Source organism: Alosa alosa, chromosome 4 (assembly GCF_017589495.1).
Source record: "Alosa alosa isolate M-15738 ecotype Scorff River chromosome 4, AALO_Geno_1.1, whole genome shotgun sequence".
Lineage (NCBI taxonomy): Eukaryota > Metazoa > Chordata > Actinopteri > Clupeiformes > Clupeidae > Alosa > Alosa alosa.
This window is the reverse complement of record NC_063192.1, coordinates 36430249-36449427: the sequence shown is the minus strand read 5'-3', so window position 1 is coordinate 36449427 and position 19179 is coordinate 36430249. Positions and strand designations below refer to the sequence as shown.

At 43.9% G+C, this 19179-nt stretch overlaps 1 protein-coding gene across 3 annotated transcripts; it reads left to right on the top strand.

The window, feature by feature from the left end:
• Positions 1–15: 15 nt before the first annotated feature.
• Positions 16–6038, top strand: slc16a7 (solute carrier family 16 member 7). Of its 3 annotated transcripts, XM_048240711.1 has the most exons (6): positions 32–100; positions 1135–1293; positions 1655–1881; positions 2486–2629; positions 4491–5318; positions 5788–6038. In XM_048240711.1, exons 3-6 carry the CDS (start codon positions 1665–1667, stop codon positions 6009–6011), a joined length of 1413 nt encoding a protein of 470 aa, XP_048096668.1. In that variant the 5' UTR covers positions 32–100; positions 1135–1293; positions 1655–1664; the 3' UTR covers positions 6012–6038. The 3 variants fall into 3 exon arrangements, with proteins under 3 accessions (XP_048096669.1, XP_048096668.1, XP_048096667.1); XM_048240712.1 differs by lacking the exon at positions 1135–1293 and having other exon boundaries at positions 16–100; XM_048240710.1 differs by lacking the exon at positions 32–100 and having other exon boundaries at positions 351–1293.
• Positions 6039–19179: the final 13141 nt, after the last annotated feature.

Sequence of the window (19179 nt, the reverse complement as noted above, 5' to 3'; positions counted from 1 at the left end):
ACTTTGCCGATGTATTGCTAAAGGCAACTACTGCCACCTAACGACCGTGCGGCAAGTCTAGTGATGAGGTGAGGTTCACTGATGCAACTCACTTCAGTAGGTGAGTCTCTGGTTCACTGATGCAACTCACTTCACTTCAGTAGGTTACACTTGTAGGAATACACGCATAAAATTCACCATGGATAGTTGATATGCACTGCTTTATCGCTAGGTTTAAGGTCATCCGATTACATTCTGCCCTCCAGCCACGTTCTATAGCGGGCTAAACGTAAGTTGAAGCTTTGTGGACTGAAAGAAGTTATTAGATTGACTGACGAGTTGTGGTCGATTTGACCATCAGTAGGCTGCAACTTCGAAACAGCCATCTTAGGCTATTTTGGATAGACAATGGTAATTATGTCAGAGGAGTGATTAACGTTAAAGCAAATCTAGGAGTCTCAACATTACGCACCTCCGATAGCCTGTGTTAGACGTCAAATAGGCTAGTGCCATCAAGGTGCCAGAAATGAACACATCGAGTTTTAAAACTGTCCTTTCATTATACAAATACGCACGACCAAAATACTTTTATAACTCTTGAGCCAGATTATTTATGTGATCTTTAGGGTTGTGGCGGTTGGCAACCCAATCAATGAATGTGATCTCAAAGGCGATGCACGTTTGCACCTGCTCCAACACGCGTAGCCAACCTGTTGCCGCCCACAAATGCCCGTATGTTTGTCAAAGAATACACACATTTAGCTAGGATAAGGAAACGAACGAATTTTTGGCAAACGAGGAAACTGCCATATTTTTAGACTACCTTTCTCATGGTCATATACTTCATCTTCTTCGTCTTCATCTTTGTCCATTAATGACCACACACCTTTTATCTTGTGATTGGTGGTCAAATCAAGCTTCAAATCTTAAGGTCAAGATCAAACCGAGCCTAAGGGCGCATAAAGTTCTGTAGACTTCTCCGTACGCACCAAACCTGATATGTGATTTAAAATGTGAGAATGTGACATATTTTCAATGAAACAATTACAATAAATATTCACAGTAACACATTCGCAAGAGTAGGTAGGCTATGGCTATTCAAAAGAGATCAAATTGGGCTTTTATGAACCCTCATTCCGATTCAACCATTCATAGACTACTTTGGAGATAGTTGAAAACAGGTCGATTCGAGCAACCCCAAACAACTCATTGGTCAGATCTGAGTGCAGGACTGCACTCACGTGACACCTGACTGATCATTTGGACGATCGTGCTTCTAGGTGAGCCTCTCTAAACCTGTCTGCGTACAAAGAGGTAAGTGCCGCCCCCACCCAACAGCACCATTTTAAAATAAAAGTTAACTGACAAACTTAACTGGAACTGCAAACTTAAAAGGAAACTGCAACTGAAAAGAATGTTTTTATGTAATCATGCTTTCAAAAGTTAACTGACAAATACATACAGTACTTCTAAAAGGATGTTTATATGTTATCATGCTTTCAAAAATGTCGAGGTCGGTAAAGCAGAGCTGGAGGTATTTCAGTTTTGTCTTGGAAGCAGATTATTCAGTGTGTGTGATTCAGCCTATGTGCCAGTACAGTTTTACATAGGCTGATAAAATAGGCCTATTGAAACGGTTCAAACTGTTGATTTGATTTCCGTCTCCCCTATCTAGGGGATTCACCATGCCCCCTTCTGCACCCACAAACCTGGACTATACTCCGCCAGACGGAGGTTGGGGTTGGGCAGTGGTCTTCGGCTCCTTCATATCGATCGGCTTTTCCTACGCCTTCCCCAAGTCTCTGACCATCTACTACAAAGAGATCCAGGAGTACTTTTCAGCCACCTACAGTGAGATCGCATGGGTCTCGTCCATCATGCTGGCTGCCATGTATGCAGGAGGTAAAAGGCAAACTCTCTCTCTCTCTCTCTCTCTCTATCTCTGTGTCTACAACTTTGTTTATGTGCAAAGGTTTGAAATAAAACAAGTTCTCTCTTGCCTTGGGCTGGATATTAAGGGACATACGGATCATTTGGAGTGACTATTGCAAAACAGATGTAGAGTGTGCTCTCCCCTCTGTAACTTTTATACTTTCTGTGCGCTCCTGTTCAAACACACTGAAATTCGGCTACCATGTCTGTGCTCAAACAAAGAATAAGAACTTGGGATTGTTGTAGTGGTCAGACTGACCGGTTTGGCCGGTATGAGCATGTCCATGCGCTGTGTCGGTATGAGCATGTCCATGCGCTGTGTCGGTATGAGCATGTCCATGCGCTGCGGTATGAGCATGTCCATGCGCTGTGTCGGTATGAGCATGTCCATGCGCTGTGCCGGTATGAGCATGTCCATGCGCTGTGTCGGTATGAGCATGTCCATGCGCTGTGTCGGTATGAGCATGTCCATGCGCTGTGCGGTATGAGCATGTCCATGCGCTGTGCCGGTATGAGCATGTCCATGCGCTGTGCCGGTATGAGCATGTCCATGCGCTGTGTGCATCCCCTGCAGGGCCGGTGAGCAGCGTCCTGGTGAACCGGTACGGCAGTCGACCCGTGGTCATGATCGGAGGGGTCATGGTTGGAGCCGGAATGGTGGCCTCCTCGTTCGGAACTACTATTATGCATTTGTACATCTGCGTTGGAATCATCGGAGGTACTACTGCACGTCCCGCATAATGTGAAGTAAATCATACAACAGTTGGGTTCTATGGAACTATTTGTGTGTGGTGGTGTTGTGTGTGGTGGTGTTGCTGTGTGTGGTGGTGTTGTGTGTGGTGTTGTGTGTGTAGTTTGTAGAGTGGTGTTGTGTGTGGCGGTGTTGTGTGTGTTGTTGTGTGTGGTTTGTAGAGTGGTCTGTGTGTTGTGTGTGGTGTTGCTGTGTGTGGTTTGTAGAGTGGGCAACACATTTGAGAGACACGTGAGGAATGTTCTTCCCTCCCTGACAGGGTCAGTGTCCCCAGTGCCTCCCCCTTCTCTCTCCCTGTGTGCTTGGAGGGGGAGCCCAAGGCCATGGCCTGTGTGTGTGTGTGTGTGTGTGTGTGTGCCTGCCGTGGCCTGTGTGTGTGTGTGTGCGTGGCCTGTGTGTGTGTGTGTGCCATGGCCTGTGTGTGTGTGTGTGTGTGTTCCGTGGCCTGTGTGTGTGTGTGTGTGTGTGTGTGTGTGTGTGTGTATGCCATGGCCTGTGAGTGTGTGTGTGTGTCGTGGCCTGTGTGTGTGTGTGTGCGTCGCGTTGGCCTGTGTGTGTGTGTGTGTGTGCGTGTGTGTGTGTGTGTGTGTGTGTGTGTGTATGTGTGTGTGTGTGTGTGTGCCTGTGTGTGTGTGTGTGTGTGCATTGGCCTGTGTGTGTGTGTGTGTGTGTGTGTGTGTGTGTGTGTGTGTGCATGGCCTGTGAGTGTGTGTGTGTGTGTCGTGGCCTGTGTGTGTGTGTGTGTGTATTCCGTGGCCTGTGTGTGTGTGTGTGCGTTGGCCTGTGTGTGTGTGTGTGTGTGCCGTGGCCTGTGTGTGTGTGTGTGTGTGCCATGGCCTGTGAGTGTGTGTGTGTGTCGTGGCCTGTGTGTGTGTGTGTGTATGTGTGTGTGTGCCGGGTGTGTGTGTGTGTGTGTGTATATATATATATAGAAATTCAAGCTTGTTTTCGTCTAATATTTTCTGGAAAGCATTTTGTGCATAAAACCTTGTGCAAGGTCAATTAACATAATTGAGTTTTTGTCAGGACTCTCATTGTTACTTTTTGTAGCTGTGCACATGTGTGTGCTGATTACATGACAGAATCAGGTTAAAATGTCATAAATGTACCTTTCTGCCGAAAAGGGAATATACACTTAATGTAATTCTATATGTAATAAGAAGGTAATGTGTTGCTCTAATATGTAATAAGAAGGTAATGTGCTGCTCTAAATAATAAGAAGGTAATGTGCTGCTCTAATATGTAATAAGAAGGTAATGTGCTGCTCTAAATAATAAGAAGGTAATGTGCTGCTCTAATATGTAATAGGAAGGTAATGTGCTGCTCTAATATATAATAAGAAGGTAATGTGCTGCTCTATATAATAAGAAGGTAATGTGCTGCTCTAATATGTAATAAGAAGGTAATGTGCTGCTCTAATATGTAATAGGAAGGTAATGTGCTGCTCTAATATGTAATAAGAAGGTAAAGGTAATGTGCTGCTCTAATATGTAATAAGAAGGTAATGTGCTGCTCTATATAATAAGAAGGTAATGTGCTGCTCTAATATGTAATAAGAAGGTAATGTGCTGCTCTAATATGTAATAGGAAGGTAATGCGTTGCTCTATATAATAAGAAGGTAATGTGCTGCTCTAATGGGGCTTGAGGGGAGCTGATACCTGATCTCACACCTCAGTCCAGTCAGACAGCACTATGAAGATGGGTGATTAGGGTGAAGATCTGAACATAACTCTAGTATATGTAAACATGTATACATACATACAGTATACACACACACACACACCAGCCATGCCATATGAACACTAACTACGTCTCTATCATGTCCAGGTTTTGGCCTCTCGTTTAACCTGCAGCCTGCCCTCACCATCATTGGGAAGTACTTCCAGGTCAAGAGGCCCATGGCGAACGGCTTGGCCATGGCAGGAAGTCCAGTGTTCCTGTCCACTCTCGCTCCTCTCAACCAGTTCCTGTTCGACAGCTTCGGCTGGAGAGGGAGCTTCCTGATCCTGGGCGGCTTCGTCATGAACTGCTGTGTGGCCGGCGCCCTGATGAGACCCATCGAGGTCAAGCCGCGAGCGAGTCCAGCCACGTCGGCCAACGGGGCCCCAGGCGATAAAGAGCAGAGCCCCGGCGCCAGAAGCCCAGCGAACAAGAGAGGGTGCGCAGGCAGGGTCAACCAGTTCATCGACCTCTCGCTGTTCAAGCACAGGGGCTACCTCATCTACCTGGTGGGCAACGTGGTCTTGTTCTTCGGCTTCTTCGCGCCCGTGGTGTTCCTGGCGCCGTACGCTAAGCACATGCAGGTGGACGAGTACTCGGCCGCCCTCCTGCTGTCCATTTTCGCGCTGGTGGACATGTTCGCCCGCCCCATCACGGGCCTGGTGGCCAACACCAGGTGGGTCCGGCCGCGCATCCAGTACTTCTTCAGCTTCTCTGTGGCGTATAACGGGCTGTGCCACGTGCTGTGCCCTCTGGCCAGCGGGTATGGAGGGCTGGTGGTGTACGCCGTCTTCTTCGGGGTGGCGTTCGGCATGCTGTGCGCTCTACTCTTTGAGGTGCTGATGGACCTAGTCGGAGCGCAGCGCTTCTCCAGTGCGGTTGGACTGGCCACCATCATCGAGTGCGCCCCCGTTCTCCTGGGCCCCCCCATCTCTGGTGAGTGGACATAACGCAGGTCTGTGGACGTAACGCAGGTCTGTGTTGGACCAGTTAGAGGTCACTGCCCTCAGGCTGCTAAAGACTCCTGAGATATGGCAGCAGTACACCTTAGACACACCAGGGTAGCAGTGGCAGGTAGCGCGTGCCCTGTTAAATGCCCTTTGCCTCCACTACAGTTGATGCAGCTAAAATACAATTTTCATTTCAATCTGTTGATGCCTAAAGGCTCTCTGTCACTCTGACTCTCTGTGACTCTGACTCTCTGTCACTCTGACTCTCTGTGACTGACTCTCTGTAACTCTGACTCTCTGTCTCTGTGACTCTGTAACTCTGACTCTCTGTCTCTGTGACTCTGTAACTCTGACTCTCTGTAACTCTGACTCTCTGTCTCTGTGACTCTGTAACTCTGACTCTCTGTCTCTGTGACTCTGTAACTCTGACTCTCTGTCTCTGTCTCTGGCCAAAGGTGCCCTGGTGGACCTGTTCCATGATTATAAGTACATGTACTACGCCTGCGGGGTCATGATGCTGGTCCCAGGGATCTTCCTCTTCATCATGAACTACTTCAACTACAAGTGGCTGGCACAGGAGGCGCAGCAGAGCCAGCAGCAGGAGGACGAGGAGGAGGCCGGGGCCATGGAGGAGCTGAGGAGCAGCGCTGAGAACAAGCCGGAGGAGACGCTGGGGTAGGGAGGAGGAGACGCTGGGGTAGGGAGGAGGAGGAGGAGACGCTGGGGTAGGGAGGAGGAGACGCTGGGGTAGGGAGGAGGAGGAGACGCTGGGGTAGGGAGGAGGAGGAGACGCTGGGGTAGGGAGGAGGAGACGCTGGGGTAGGGAGGAGGAGGAGACGCTGGGGTAGGGAGAACAAGAGGAGGTATAATTTTTTATAAATTGACATTTGTTAAAAACAAGTTTACCAGTGTGATACTGTTTGGACCACTGATGTTTGAATTCAAATCTGGAGATTACAAATCACAATTGGAGAGGAATGTACCGGCCATTAGGGTTCTGGTTCCAAATGTAATTTCTGAAGCACCTCTTTACGCTTGGAACTCAGTGGACTCTGTGGTGTCCAGGGACATAGTGGACTCTGTGATTTGAGACTTGTGTCCTCTAGCTACCCCCTTCAGTTGGACATTGACATCATGGATCAATACAGTTCATGCACTCTTATGACGCGTGTGCTCCACTTGATGTCAACTAGTGAAGTTCTGGCCAAAAGCAAAATACATTTACAACTTCAGCAAATCTGACTATGATTGTAGTCATTGCAGACTACATACTGGATGCAATATGATAAATTGATTAACTGATTGAATTAATTGAATTTCTGTAACCATGCACTGGAATTGGGGCACTGAGTGTACATTTGTGTGTGTGTGTGTGTGTGTGCGTGTGTGTGTGTGTGTGCGTGAGTGAGAGAGAGAGATATGACCTATTGTTGTGTCTTTTTGAGGTATTGTACATCTAAAATGGTTCATTCCATCCACAGGAATGTTTCAAAGTGAGTGTTAATAATTTATCAACTTACTCATGTGAAAACATTTTTTTTGTAGTAATCAGTATTTGTTTGTAATGCTCATGGATTAAAGCGGGTGTGTTCTCTGATAATAATTGAAATTGCACCTGCAGCATTGTTGCTTCACTTCTTCCGAGTGTGTATTTAATAACCATTTTCTCTTTACACCACAAGAGGTCGCTGTTGCTCTTGCCACATCACGCCAGTGGTGATGCGCAGCTCGCAGATGCCTCATGCATAACAGGGCTAGTGAGTGAGTGTATGCAGTACACTTGTCAACAGTGACACCACCGCAACATCAGTAATGATGACAATGATAACAAAAGACGTATAGCAACCAGAGGATGTCACCACATGTCAACAGTAGATTGTGATGTCACCACATGTCAACAGTAGATTGTGATGTCACCACATGTCAACAGTAGATTGTGATGTCACCACATGTCAACAGTCGATTGTGATGTCACCACATGTCAACAGTCGATTGTGATGTCACCACATGTCAACAGTAGATTGTGATGTCACCACATGTCAACAGTAGATTGTGATGTCACCACATGTCAACAGTAGATTGTGATGTCACCACATGTCAACAGTAGATTGTGATGTCACCACATGTCAACAGTCGATTGTGATGTCACCACATGTCAACAGTAGATTGTGATGTCACCACATGTCAACAGTAGATTGTGATGTCACCACATGTCAACAGTAGATTGTGATGTCACCACATGTCAACAGTCGATTGTGATGTCACCACATGTCAACAGTAGATTGTGATGTCACCACATGTCAACAGTAGATTGTGCTGCAGTTTTTTCACCCTTCTTTCTAGGGCTAAGGAGAGGGGATCAGATATGCAACGCATGGTTCATAAGACTGAGGATTAGTTGTGGGAATATGTCATCTTATAATATGTGGTACACAGTACCCTCCAGAATTACTGGAACCTCTGCTAAAGTTGACTAAAATCAGGTATAAAAAATAAACAAAACAACAAAATAAACAAAAATACAATCTTGAAGGGAAGCAAGTGTATTCTGAGAAAAAGGAAAATCTCATACAGAAATGACAAATAAATATATTTAACAAAAACAAAAACATGTCGCCCGCAATTATTGGCACCCCTGCTTGTAATATGTTCTTAAGCCTCCCTTTGCCAATAAAACGGCTTGTAATATTCTCCTATGACACCACATAAAGTTGGAGAATACAAATAAAAGCAAGGGATGTGAGACCATTTGCCAAACTTTCCCCAGTCCGTTCCTAGGTCCACACTTGCATTCTCATCTTTGATTCATCCCAGTATCTTTCTGTGGACTTTAGATCAGGGGACTGAGATGGCAATGACCGAAGCTTGATGTTGTGTTCAGTAAAACATTTTTGTTTTTGATCTCGACGTTTGTTTCGTTTCATTGTCCTGATGTAATCACAACCCACTTTTAGTGTCTTGGCAGAGATTGACATTCCATTGAAAATATTTAGGTTTTTCTTGGGGTTCATGATGCCATGCACCTTAATAAGGTCCCCAAGGCCTTTGGGGAAAAAAAACAGCCCCACAATATCCAGCCAATAGCATAGCTCTCATTCCAATATCCAGCCAATAGCATCGCTCTGCCACAATATCCAGCCAATAGCATCGCTCTGCCACAATATCCAGCCAATAGCATCGCTCTCATTTTCATTATAGGCTTCTTCTCAGCATAGTCATTCTGCTATATATGCCAAACCCACCTAAAGTGTTTCTTGCCAAAAAGCGCAATTTTCCTTTCATCTGACAATAGACCACAATTCCAGACAAAGTCACTGTAGCAATCAGTATCTCTTGTTGTTTACATTTGTAATTAAATTACAGAAAAGGCTTTTACCTAATCTATTAGCAGTGAGGTCACTTTTGAAGATTTGCTGGTGACCCCAAGATTACCTTTTTCTCCAACAGGTTCTTATGGAATTGTTTTCCTATCATCTCCATCGGTGCATGGGGGCAAGATAATCATGGGTCTTTGTGCAAGCATGTTTGTCACATTTCCAGTTGATTAGAACCTTTAAATTATTGTTTTAACTGTAAATACGGACATTTTCAATCAAGTTCCTAGTTTTTATAGCCGTTCCCCGACAAATGTCAACACACTTTCCTTTTATTTGAGTTTAGTGTATTCTCTTGTTTAGCCTGTGTCACTTTATTTTCATACCTTGAAAAACAAAGTCATGAACTGTGGAAGTTCACAGACACTCTGATTAACTTAAAGAAATTGAATATAAATAGGAAAATGCTTCTGTTACATTTTGTATGTAAACTTTTCTATGGGTGCCAATAATAAGCGTTGTGTTTTTGTTAAAATATTTATTTGTAAAGCATATTTCTAATTCTGTCATATCTTATACGTGGAATATGTGGGAGTATGTCATATCTTATATGTGGGAATATGTCATATCTTATATGTGGGATATGTGGGAGTATGTCATATCTTATATGTGGGAATATGTCATATCTTATTAGTGGGATATGTCATATCTTATATGTGGGATATGTGGGAGTATGTCATATCTAAAGAAGTGGGGCTTTGGGAGAAGGGGTTTGGCTGTGATCACGTGCGAGGGAGAGATGCACAAGGCCCTGTTTTTCATCCCTGTGTTAATTGCCTTGGGCGACAGATAGCTCTATTACAACAGTAATGATCCTATCAGCGCAAGTGTGGCATCAAAGGGTGGCCTGCAGATGAACTGCACTTTTAATTATGGGAATAAAACACTTTTGTAAAGCAAAGCTACAAGAGAAATGTGCCCGAGCTCGTTCTGGCGCTGCTGTCGCTACCAGTGGGGCGCAACGTGATAAAGCAATAGCACAGAAAATCAGCCGTTTATCAGCGCTAATTAAGATGACATCAGCGATGGCAGACAAATGAAGCGTCTTTAACTTCCTCTCATCCTCCTCTCTGTGTGTATGGGGGGATGAATGCATTTACTTCTTCACATGACATTACGAGGGGATTTGTAAATGACCGTGCAAACAGGAAGAATGGCGCGTCTCCCACACGAGGTCAGTTTGCCTTTAAGAGATTGTGTGGCCATCTGAAAGTTTTATTTCGCATCTCTTGAGGATTATCTGCTCGCGCTGTAACATCCTGTTTCTACCACCCTTCCAGGCAGAGATGTAGGCTACAGTACAGCTGACTCAAGCGTGGAACTCAAATACTTTTATCACGCTGTCCCGGTGCATGAAAATGCTGTCATCCCCAACCCCTCAGACACACTGCACACATTGATTAAACAATGTCAGAGAATGACACTTTGTAAATGTATAATTTCATCTTGTTGGTTAGGAAAACACACGCAGGGAGAGGAATTCCAATTAGCGGCTGCTCCCATAAGCAGCAGTTTATCTCTTTGCTGAACAGCTTGCCGATAATTACATGGACTGCGCCAGAGCTGTTGTCACTTAATCTGACTTTAATTGAAACAGCCGATTGATTCGTGCGCGTGTCGATGGCACTCTCGGAATGGCTGCGCTGGGCTCGTATTAAGCCACTGTTAAAATGTCGTGTCGGTTCGCTCGTTCACAGTGATCGGCATCCAGAGGGGCTCTTGCATTTAAGCGTTTACATGGAGGAGTGCACCGTGCCAAACCTGCCGTGCGTTTACATGGAGGAGTGCACCGAGCCAAACCTGCCGTGCGTTTACATGGAGGAGTGCACGTGCCAAACCTGGCGTGTGATATTGAATGTGCTTAAAAAGGGAGAGAATGTGAGGATCATCGACACCAACCAACACGAGTATAACATGTGATCCCTCATTGGGTTAATGTGAATAGTGTGAATTGTGAATAGTGTGAATTGCGCCTCGGGCTTTTTACAAAATCAGAAAAAGAAGGCCATGACATTAGGCCTACTTCTCTGATCTAATATTCAATATAAAATGTCCAAGTAACTGGAATTCCAATGGATTACGATTCAGAAATGCAGTGCGTTGGAAAAACATTTCTTTAAACCATAATTTCATGCTCCTAATAAAGTATGTTGTAAAGCACAGGATAGCAGGGAGTGGGAATGTGGGTTTAATTCCAACACTTTCACTGGTAATCTAATCTGTAATCTGAAAGGCCCAAGGCCAAATAGGCATGGAGAGCACCTGGTAAAACTTAATGAATTCAGTCTCAGTGTGTTTATTCCCAAGGATTGTCCCGGCAGTCTTCAAATGATGTATGAATACTCCAAAAATGTAACGCATCTTAACCAAATATCACAAGTGCGGTGAGAAAGACAAATCAATATGCCAGGCTTTTTTTTCTCCAGAGATAGATCTTTGTTTCCTCCAGAAACTGAATAATTTATCACACACTTTTCACATATTCCCAGTTCCTTTTTTCGTTTTTAGAATGTGTGTTTTCATTTGACCTGTATTCCATCACTGACGCATGTTGAACAACAGATGCATCTGAGTGCACCCCTCACTCACGTCCACTCTCTTGCTTTGTTTGTGTGACTGTGGCACAGCAGAAGAACAGAAGGAAGAGGACTGCTCACATGCGACACCAGCCCCCTGGAGCGTGCACGTGCACACACACACACACACGCACACACACACACACGCTGGTTTCCAGGGGACGAGTCAAACGTTTGTGATGTCTAACAAGGATTTCTGTAATCCTCGGCACTGGAACAACAGAGACAGACAGCAGAGGATCTCCCCCCTACAGACTCAGCGCCCACTGATACCAGAGAGTCCACACTAGCGACACAAAAGTAGAAAAGTAGGCCACATGACTCATGTGTCACTCAGCTGGAAATCCCAGAGGAATCTCTGAAGATAAAACATTGAAGAAACCATTGAAGAAATGAGTCTTGATACATCGCAAAACGCAAAACTCAAAACTCTAGTGTTTATTTTTATACAAACGTTTGTTGTCTCACTTTCATCCATCCATTTCAATTTAAATATTTTATATTGCCATTTATTATTTACAATAATGTGTCTAAGCAGTTGTGTCTTAACACCTCAGTGTAAGGTTTCTGTTTATAATGCAAATGCATGTCAGTGTGTTTGTTTTTACGACGTGGCCCCATGTCTGAGACACCTGCACTTCAGGCAGCATGGGCCTTGTCATCCAAAGCTTTCTACCTGTCATCGCAAGGTTCCGAGCCACATGCGGTAAATTACTTTTACTGTCAAACTCAGAGGAAGGTTGGTGACACGCTAAAGGACAAATAACATGGGGAGAAAGAGGCACACAAGGTCAAACTCTCCCATGCATTACCGTGGAGTGACATCAGAGTGATGTTCCCACGGCAACAGTGGTGGTGGGGGCATGGTCTGATTGACAGGAAGACAACCCTCTGAGACCAACCGGCCTGGCGGGACCTTCAGTGGAGTTTGAGATGCTGCATCAAAAGTGGCAGACTAAAATAAAAAGGGAAACATTGCGAGTATTGCTTTTAATTAGCTCGAGTGTTTCCCCTCTCCTATTCAGACTTGCCACTAAAACAGTGTAGTGGTCATCCATCTGAGATCAGTACGTGTAGTGGTCATCCACCTGAGATCAGTAAGTGTAGTGGTCATCCACCTGAGATCAGTACGTGTAGTGGTCATCCATCTGAGTCTTGTAGACGTGTAGTCTTACCTCCTCTGCACCCTAGAGGGCAGGCTACATCAACGAGCTGACGTAGCCAGGGAAAATAAAGACCTTGAATTGGAATTCCTGCCTTGTGTCCAGCAGTCTCTTAGCCCAAGCACCACATCTCATCCAAACTGATCGGACTTATTAACCAACAACTTCAAATGACGTGAGGAGACAGCAGCAAATAGAGAGGCTGACCCTGTGGAGAATCATCTCAGAAGAGGAACTAACATGGAAGCGAAGTGGAAGGTGCTGAGAGCCGGACTTGTGTGAGCGAGCGAGCGCTCCAGAGAGACCAGAAGGGGGGTCTGACTTGTTTCTGCCATGACAGTGTCATTTATCTGGGTCGGGCGTTACAATCCGTATGAGAGTCTGAAATCCGCAGCAGAACAGTAGACAAACACACACACACACACGCACCACACACACACACACAGTCACACACAGTCACATATAATCAGACAGAGGGTACTGAGGGACATAGACACTCTAAACCGACACACACAATGATATTTATTTGATTTGTCTTCTATCATTATTATATTTATCATGGTTATGATTTGTCTTCTAGCATTATTATATTTATCATGATTATGATTCGTGATTAGTGTGCAGTAACAGAGACTAGTGTGCAGTAACAGACTAGTGTGCAGACTAGTGTGCAGTAACAGAGACTAGTGTGCAGTAACAGAGACTAGTGTGCAGTAACAGACTAGTGTGCAGTAACATAGACTAGTTTGCAGTAACAGAGACTAGTGTGCAGTAACAGACTAGTGTGCAGTAACAGAGACTAGTGTGCAGTAACAGAGACTAGTGTGCAGTAACAGACTAGTGTGCAGTAACAGAGACAAGTGTGCAGTAACAGACTAGTGTGCAGTAACAGACCAGTGTGCAGACTAGTGTGCAGTAACAGAGACTAAGGCAGTAACAGAGACTAGTGTGCAGTAACAGAGACTAAGGCAGTAACAGAGACTAGTGTGCAGTAACAGACTAGACTGCATTTCCGGCGGGAACTGCGAAAGTGTGCTTGCCCTGGTCCGGTCACCAACGTGAGCAGATAGTGACATACGCTATGCTGAACCTGGCTTGATCCAAGCATTCTAACAGTGCCTTTCAGTGTTGGAGCAGTGGCAATACCTCAAAAGCTCTATTCAACTATTGCCTTGCGGGGTGAATGCGGTTCGTTGGATTTTACCTGTGGCCTGCCTTCGAATTTAGCTTCTATGACTAAAATCAGATCAATAAAATAAAACAATAGCAGTGATTGGCTGCAAAAATAAGTAATGTCACGCGTCTTGCACCTCTCAAACTGGGCTATCATTGAAATTATGAAATATGACTAAGGCATTAAAATGCTGCTTGTTTGTCAGGATACTTTTTCACTGATTTATTTTAAAAATATGAGCTATGAGTGTGAATGTTATATATTCCATCCCCTAATTCAGTTTTACTGGTTTATTTGACAAATAATCTATATGGATTTGCTCTATAAAGACCTTATGTCTGTTTGGGATTGTTTTGAGAGCCTATTGATGCATCTCAGAATAAAGGAATGTCCACAACATTAGTGAGTTAGTGTGTGAATGTATTTTACTTAACTCATTGAATGTAGCTGGATACTCATGAACGCATGTCTCTAATAGCCACAATAGGAGTAATTTTAGCAACACCGTATTTTGTGTGGCCCATAACGACCCAGTGGATCATGAAAATGTGCCAAAATTCACATTCCTTGCTTATTGTTGGTACATTAATCCCAGATTGCCACTTATCTGAGATGTAAGAGTTCAGTATAGGTTTAAGGTCTGGGGCAGGGATTTGACATTCTGTGACTTCTTCATTGAGGGCTTGCTTAGCAGCACTGTCCGCTTTCTCATTTCCCCTCAGAACAACATGGCCTGGGACCCAGCAAAAAACTACACTCAAGTTCTGGTTCTTTAGACGTTCTAGTTGATCAAGCTCAGCTTTGGTTGTACTTTTTGCATGACATTAAAGCCTACTGGAAAGATTTTTAATTGCAATTTAATTGAATGCAATTTACTTTGTATTTACTAAATAAAATTAATTTATCCCTCTCACCCATAGTTTTCTATTTATTTACAAATGTACATAGGCCTACTGTAATTACATTTATACATAGTTATTCTACTGATCTTTATACTATTCACACTGCACATATTTATATTTAATTAATATTACTCTAAACCACCTTCTGTCAATCAACTGTATACTACTGTCTACATTGCACTATATTTCTTGACCTGTCTCTGTATATTTCATCACCTTTCTATACTTTGCATCACATTGTATGCATACTGTAGCTACATGAATCACAGCTAAGATCCTTGGTTGCTATGAAGGCCAGTCGTTCTAAATGGATGGTTGCTATGGCCAAAGGCCAGTTTTCTCTGCCGTTGTCAAGCGGACATATCCTAACTTTATCTTATTTTAAACATCTCTATTTTACTTAGCCTACTTCCATACAGTGACTCCCATTAAGAAGTGGCCACTTCATTCGCGCTTACCGTGATTCACTCAGCAACATTATTAAATTAATCTGTCACCATATGCCTATGCTAACGTTTGCAAAGAGGAGAATCTTTTAATTTGATTCACAATGAAACGTTACATTTAATGTACATGTAAACAATGAGTAGGCTAGTTTTTGTTGTTTTTGATGGTGTTACTGCATCCCTTAGTTATGCCTACAATGCAAAATTGTTCCCTCTTGATTGTTAGACGCATTTCAAAACATTGCGACGTGAAATGCCACCACAAAACATTGTTTGTGAATCGGTCTTATTAGGAGTCCTCGCTTAAGCTGTCACAGACTCAGGTGCTACTTTTAGGGCTAAAATGCTTCCTGAATTACTCTCAGTAAAAAAAAAAATAGGAGTCCTAAAGTTACGAGTTAGGAAGTTACGAGTACAAGCATCTCATATCAAATGACCATGGCATTACGCTAAGCAACATAAATCCCATAACGTTACAGCAACATCTCCTCCCTATGACCTAGCTAGCTAGCTTCTAGCCACACAAGAAATGAATGATGTTAAATCTCCGCTTAGCATTCTAATAACAGAAGGGGCACATTTATGTGGACCACTACAACATGACTCATTATGTCTGTAACTCTATAAAACACTTACTTTCATAAAGGAAGCACACCATCCAGCACATACACATGGAAACCGATATTTTAGGTACTTGGCCACAAACTCAAAACGTGTCTCTCTGAAGCTCTGTTCTAGAATCTTTGCTCTGAACACTGCGTTGCTAGGCAACATCAAATAAACTAAATGAGGGTCTTTTCAAGGTATTAAAGTGTACGTGTGATTACGAATGGATGTGTGTGGTTTGCAATTAGAATAGACAAGAAATAACATTTCCAATAATTTCCCATGATAAATTACATAATATTTGCACCTTCCTTACTTGTGAAGCTCACACTTTATTTCAAGTACATTAGTGAAATGTAATACAACGTTGCCACCTAGCGTTCACATGTAGTCTATTTAACATTAACGTGACATTGCTTGCTTATTCTTTCTCAACTCCATGCTTTTAGGAAAACAATTTGTTTATCATAGTTCCCTCTTCAATGAGCGATTACCAGCTCGTTTTTGTAACAGAGATAGCTGTTTATTGTCCCTAGGTTTACAGAAACACCTATTCATATTAATACGTAGCCTATGGAGTGCTGCCGACCACTGTTCATTACGGCCCAGAATGCCTTGCATGTCTTTACAACAAAACAACCCAGTAAAACCTAATTTCCCGTAAACATATGAATTTGCATACTTGTAACATTTTTAATAATACTCTCCCATCATGATATTTAACAATAATGAAAAATTTAATTTGAATACCGTCAATGTGAAAACAACTCTATTATGTAAGCTATATATAGCTACTGTTCAGTCTGTAAGTTCATACTATCCCATGGCCGAGCAAGGATTTCATGAGTGGGCAAAGTTACCCGGAGACATTATGTCTGCCCAGAGGCATTGTGATAGAAGGTGAGTGGTGAGTTACCAAATTACCTGTGGGTGGTTTGCAAAATGATGAAAACTTTTGGAATATTTCTTTTTTTTTAGCTTATGCACCCTCACATTGGAGTCCCCAGTTCATATACAAAATTTGGTATCGATATGTGACAGTGTTCCTGAGATATGGGCGACTTCCTGTTTGAAGCTTCACCGCCCGATTTCGTTTAGCTGTGACGGGCAAACGCTTTCGAAAATCAAAAAATCCTTCCAGTAACTTTTGTGAGGCTTGGTCCAAGGATAATGTACGTCAAGTTTAAAGTGGCGTTCGGATCAAATTTGTGACCTGTGAAAATTTAGTTTCGCTTTCTGTTCAATCCAATATGGCGGACGAACGGCACGCCCACCTGACGTCATCTTCGCGACCAACTTACACCGGTACTGACCGGACTTAACTAGTGTGCAGTAACAGAGACTAGTGTGCAGTAACAGACTAGCGTGCAGCAACAGACCAGTGTGCAGCAACAGAGAGCATAGCTAATGAAGTATCGCCAGTGTGAGGATTGGAGTTGATTGGAGCAGACAGACAGACAGAGAGACAGACAGCGTCGGGACCAGAGAGGATCTGGGAAGCCTGTGAAGTAGACAGGACTCCGGCACTCCAAACAAGTCCACAGCTGTGTACAGGTGAGCCCTTAACGAGCATGGAGGTGTGTGTGTGTGTGTGTGTGTGTGTGTTGGGGGGGGGGGTTAGTAATGACTCTACCCCACGGGTCAGGCTTCAGGACACACCTCTACTGCCACACATTCCAGAGGCGACCCCAAAGAAATGGCAAGATTTATCGCCCCGACACACATTTGCGGCTCCTTTCACAACTGACTATTTGGCAGCCTGACCAACGGGGACTAATCTGACACTCAAAACACATTCATCTTTTTGGGGGGAACAAATGCAGGTTTTCTCAAGCATTGGTTCTGATGTCTCTGTGCAGCCTATTAAACACATGGCTGAGGTCTATCTGTTGTGTGCAGACTGCAGTAGAGGCTTTTGTATTCTGGGATGTTAATCCCTCTCTGGTCAACACTGATTTGGAAACAGCTCAGTGTCATGAGGGGTTAATATCACTTTTCTTCAGATAAAAAAACGAAACCTCAGCTTGTGTTTTTGCTCTCTGTCATTGTGTTCCACATGAATATTGGTGTTGTGCTGTGATAAATCTAATGGAAATGCTGAACTGGAGTGTTTTGGTGGTATATTTGCAGATCGTCACTTCGTGAAACCATCTGTGCCTTTCAGGGGCTAAACTGCAGAGGAATGCATAGATAAACTGCGACATGATTATGGGCCATGACCCTATAGACAGGCAGCGTCTGTGAAAAGCAACCACAGGACTGAATCAGCTACAGAGAAGAGGTGGGTTGTAGGGGGGGGGGGGGTCTCTTTGTGTGCTAGATTAAGGAACACAATAGAGCAGGCCATTCAGCCTAACTGATAGCTCCATTCAGCCTGATTCAACTGATGCTTAAAAAATGTGGAAAATCTCATCTACATGTAATCTTCACTAGCTCCAAACCCCCATTAACAGTCTCAGTTCCGCATTCCAGTGTGTCGTGTCCATGGGGACCAGTCTTCTGTTAGCCATTCCAGTATGTCGTGTCCACGGCGACCAGTCTTCTGTTAGCCATTCCAGTGTGTCGTGTCCACTGCGACCAGTCTCGCTCTCGCCACGATTGAGAGTTGGGTCTCGTCCTGGAGGGAGAGGGAGGGGGGAGAAGAACAGAGATAATTACCAGAAGCACCCGAGCGTGGTAGTTGATGACTGGCCTAGATTGGGGGAAAAGCACTAATACAGTGAGACACACTGTGACATATCAGTTCCATAGAGGAACGCATAGGCACTTCTACACAGACATGTGTCGCTAAGCATGGAACAGATCGTCTATCAGGGCCTGTCTTACACAGGCTTGCAACCACATATACATGGAGCTGACAGAACCGTGATGCATTGCCTTCATTACAGATATGATTAAATGTGCGCGCAGCCAGATCCCAATTTGAGTAGACAGCCATGGATATGTGACTTTTTGGCAGCTGTGGGGATTGAAGAAGATGGCAGCTGATAGTTAACATGATGGTTGATGATGACAGCTAATCTGAAGGTTGTTTTAAGATGACATTTGTTTGTGTTTTTGATGTTCTCAGATTGAAATGTGTGGACCATTTCTCATGTGGCTTTTCATACCTCATTGTCAGTGGATATCGCAGGCAGACGATTAATATGACATAGTTCAGTCGAGAGATAATATTTAATTTTCTCTCTCATTTGTTTTTCTTTTGAAAGGTGAATGCAATGTGACAGGCGATGAGGAATCATCAGGTGGTGATGACCAGTGCTAAATGTGAAGGAAAGCGCTTCTCATGGAATACAAACAGTAAAATTGGCATCTCAAACCCATTTACTGGATTTGAAACATTCTAGTGCAGGTGAAAGTATTCTAGTGCAGTTCAAAGTATTCTAGAGCAGGTGAAAGTATTCTAGTGTCGTTCAAAGTGTTCTAGTGCAGGTGAAAGTATTCTAGTGTAGGTGAAACCATAGTGCAGGTGAAAGTATTCTAGTGCAGTTCAAAGTATTCTAGTGCAGGTGAAATTATTCTAGTGCAGGTGAAAGTATTCTAGTGCAGGTGAAACCATTCTAGTGCAGGTGAAACTATTCTAGTGCAGGTGAAAGTATTCTAGTG

What these genes read in the sequence shown, in the direction of transcription:
- slc16a7 (XM_048240712.1), top strand. Translation starts at nt 1,665, where the DNA reads ATGCCCCCTTCTGCACCCACAAACCTGGACTATACTCCGCCAGACGGA. An exon ending in GGCTGCCATGTATGCAGGAG is followed by an intron (nt 1,882 to 2,485) that starts GTAAAAGGCAAA and finishes CATCCCCTGCAG; the next exon opens with GGCCGGTGAGCAGCGTCCTG. An exon ending in CCTGGGCCCCCCCATCTCTG is followed by an intron (nt 5,319 to 5,787) that starts GTGAGTGGACAT and finishes CTCTGGCCAAAG; the next exon opens with GTGCCCTGGTGGACCTGTTC.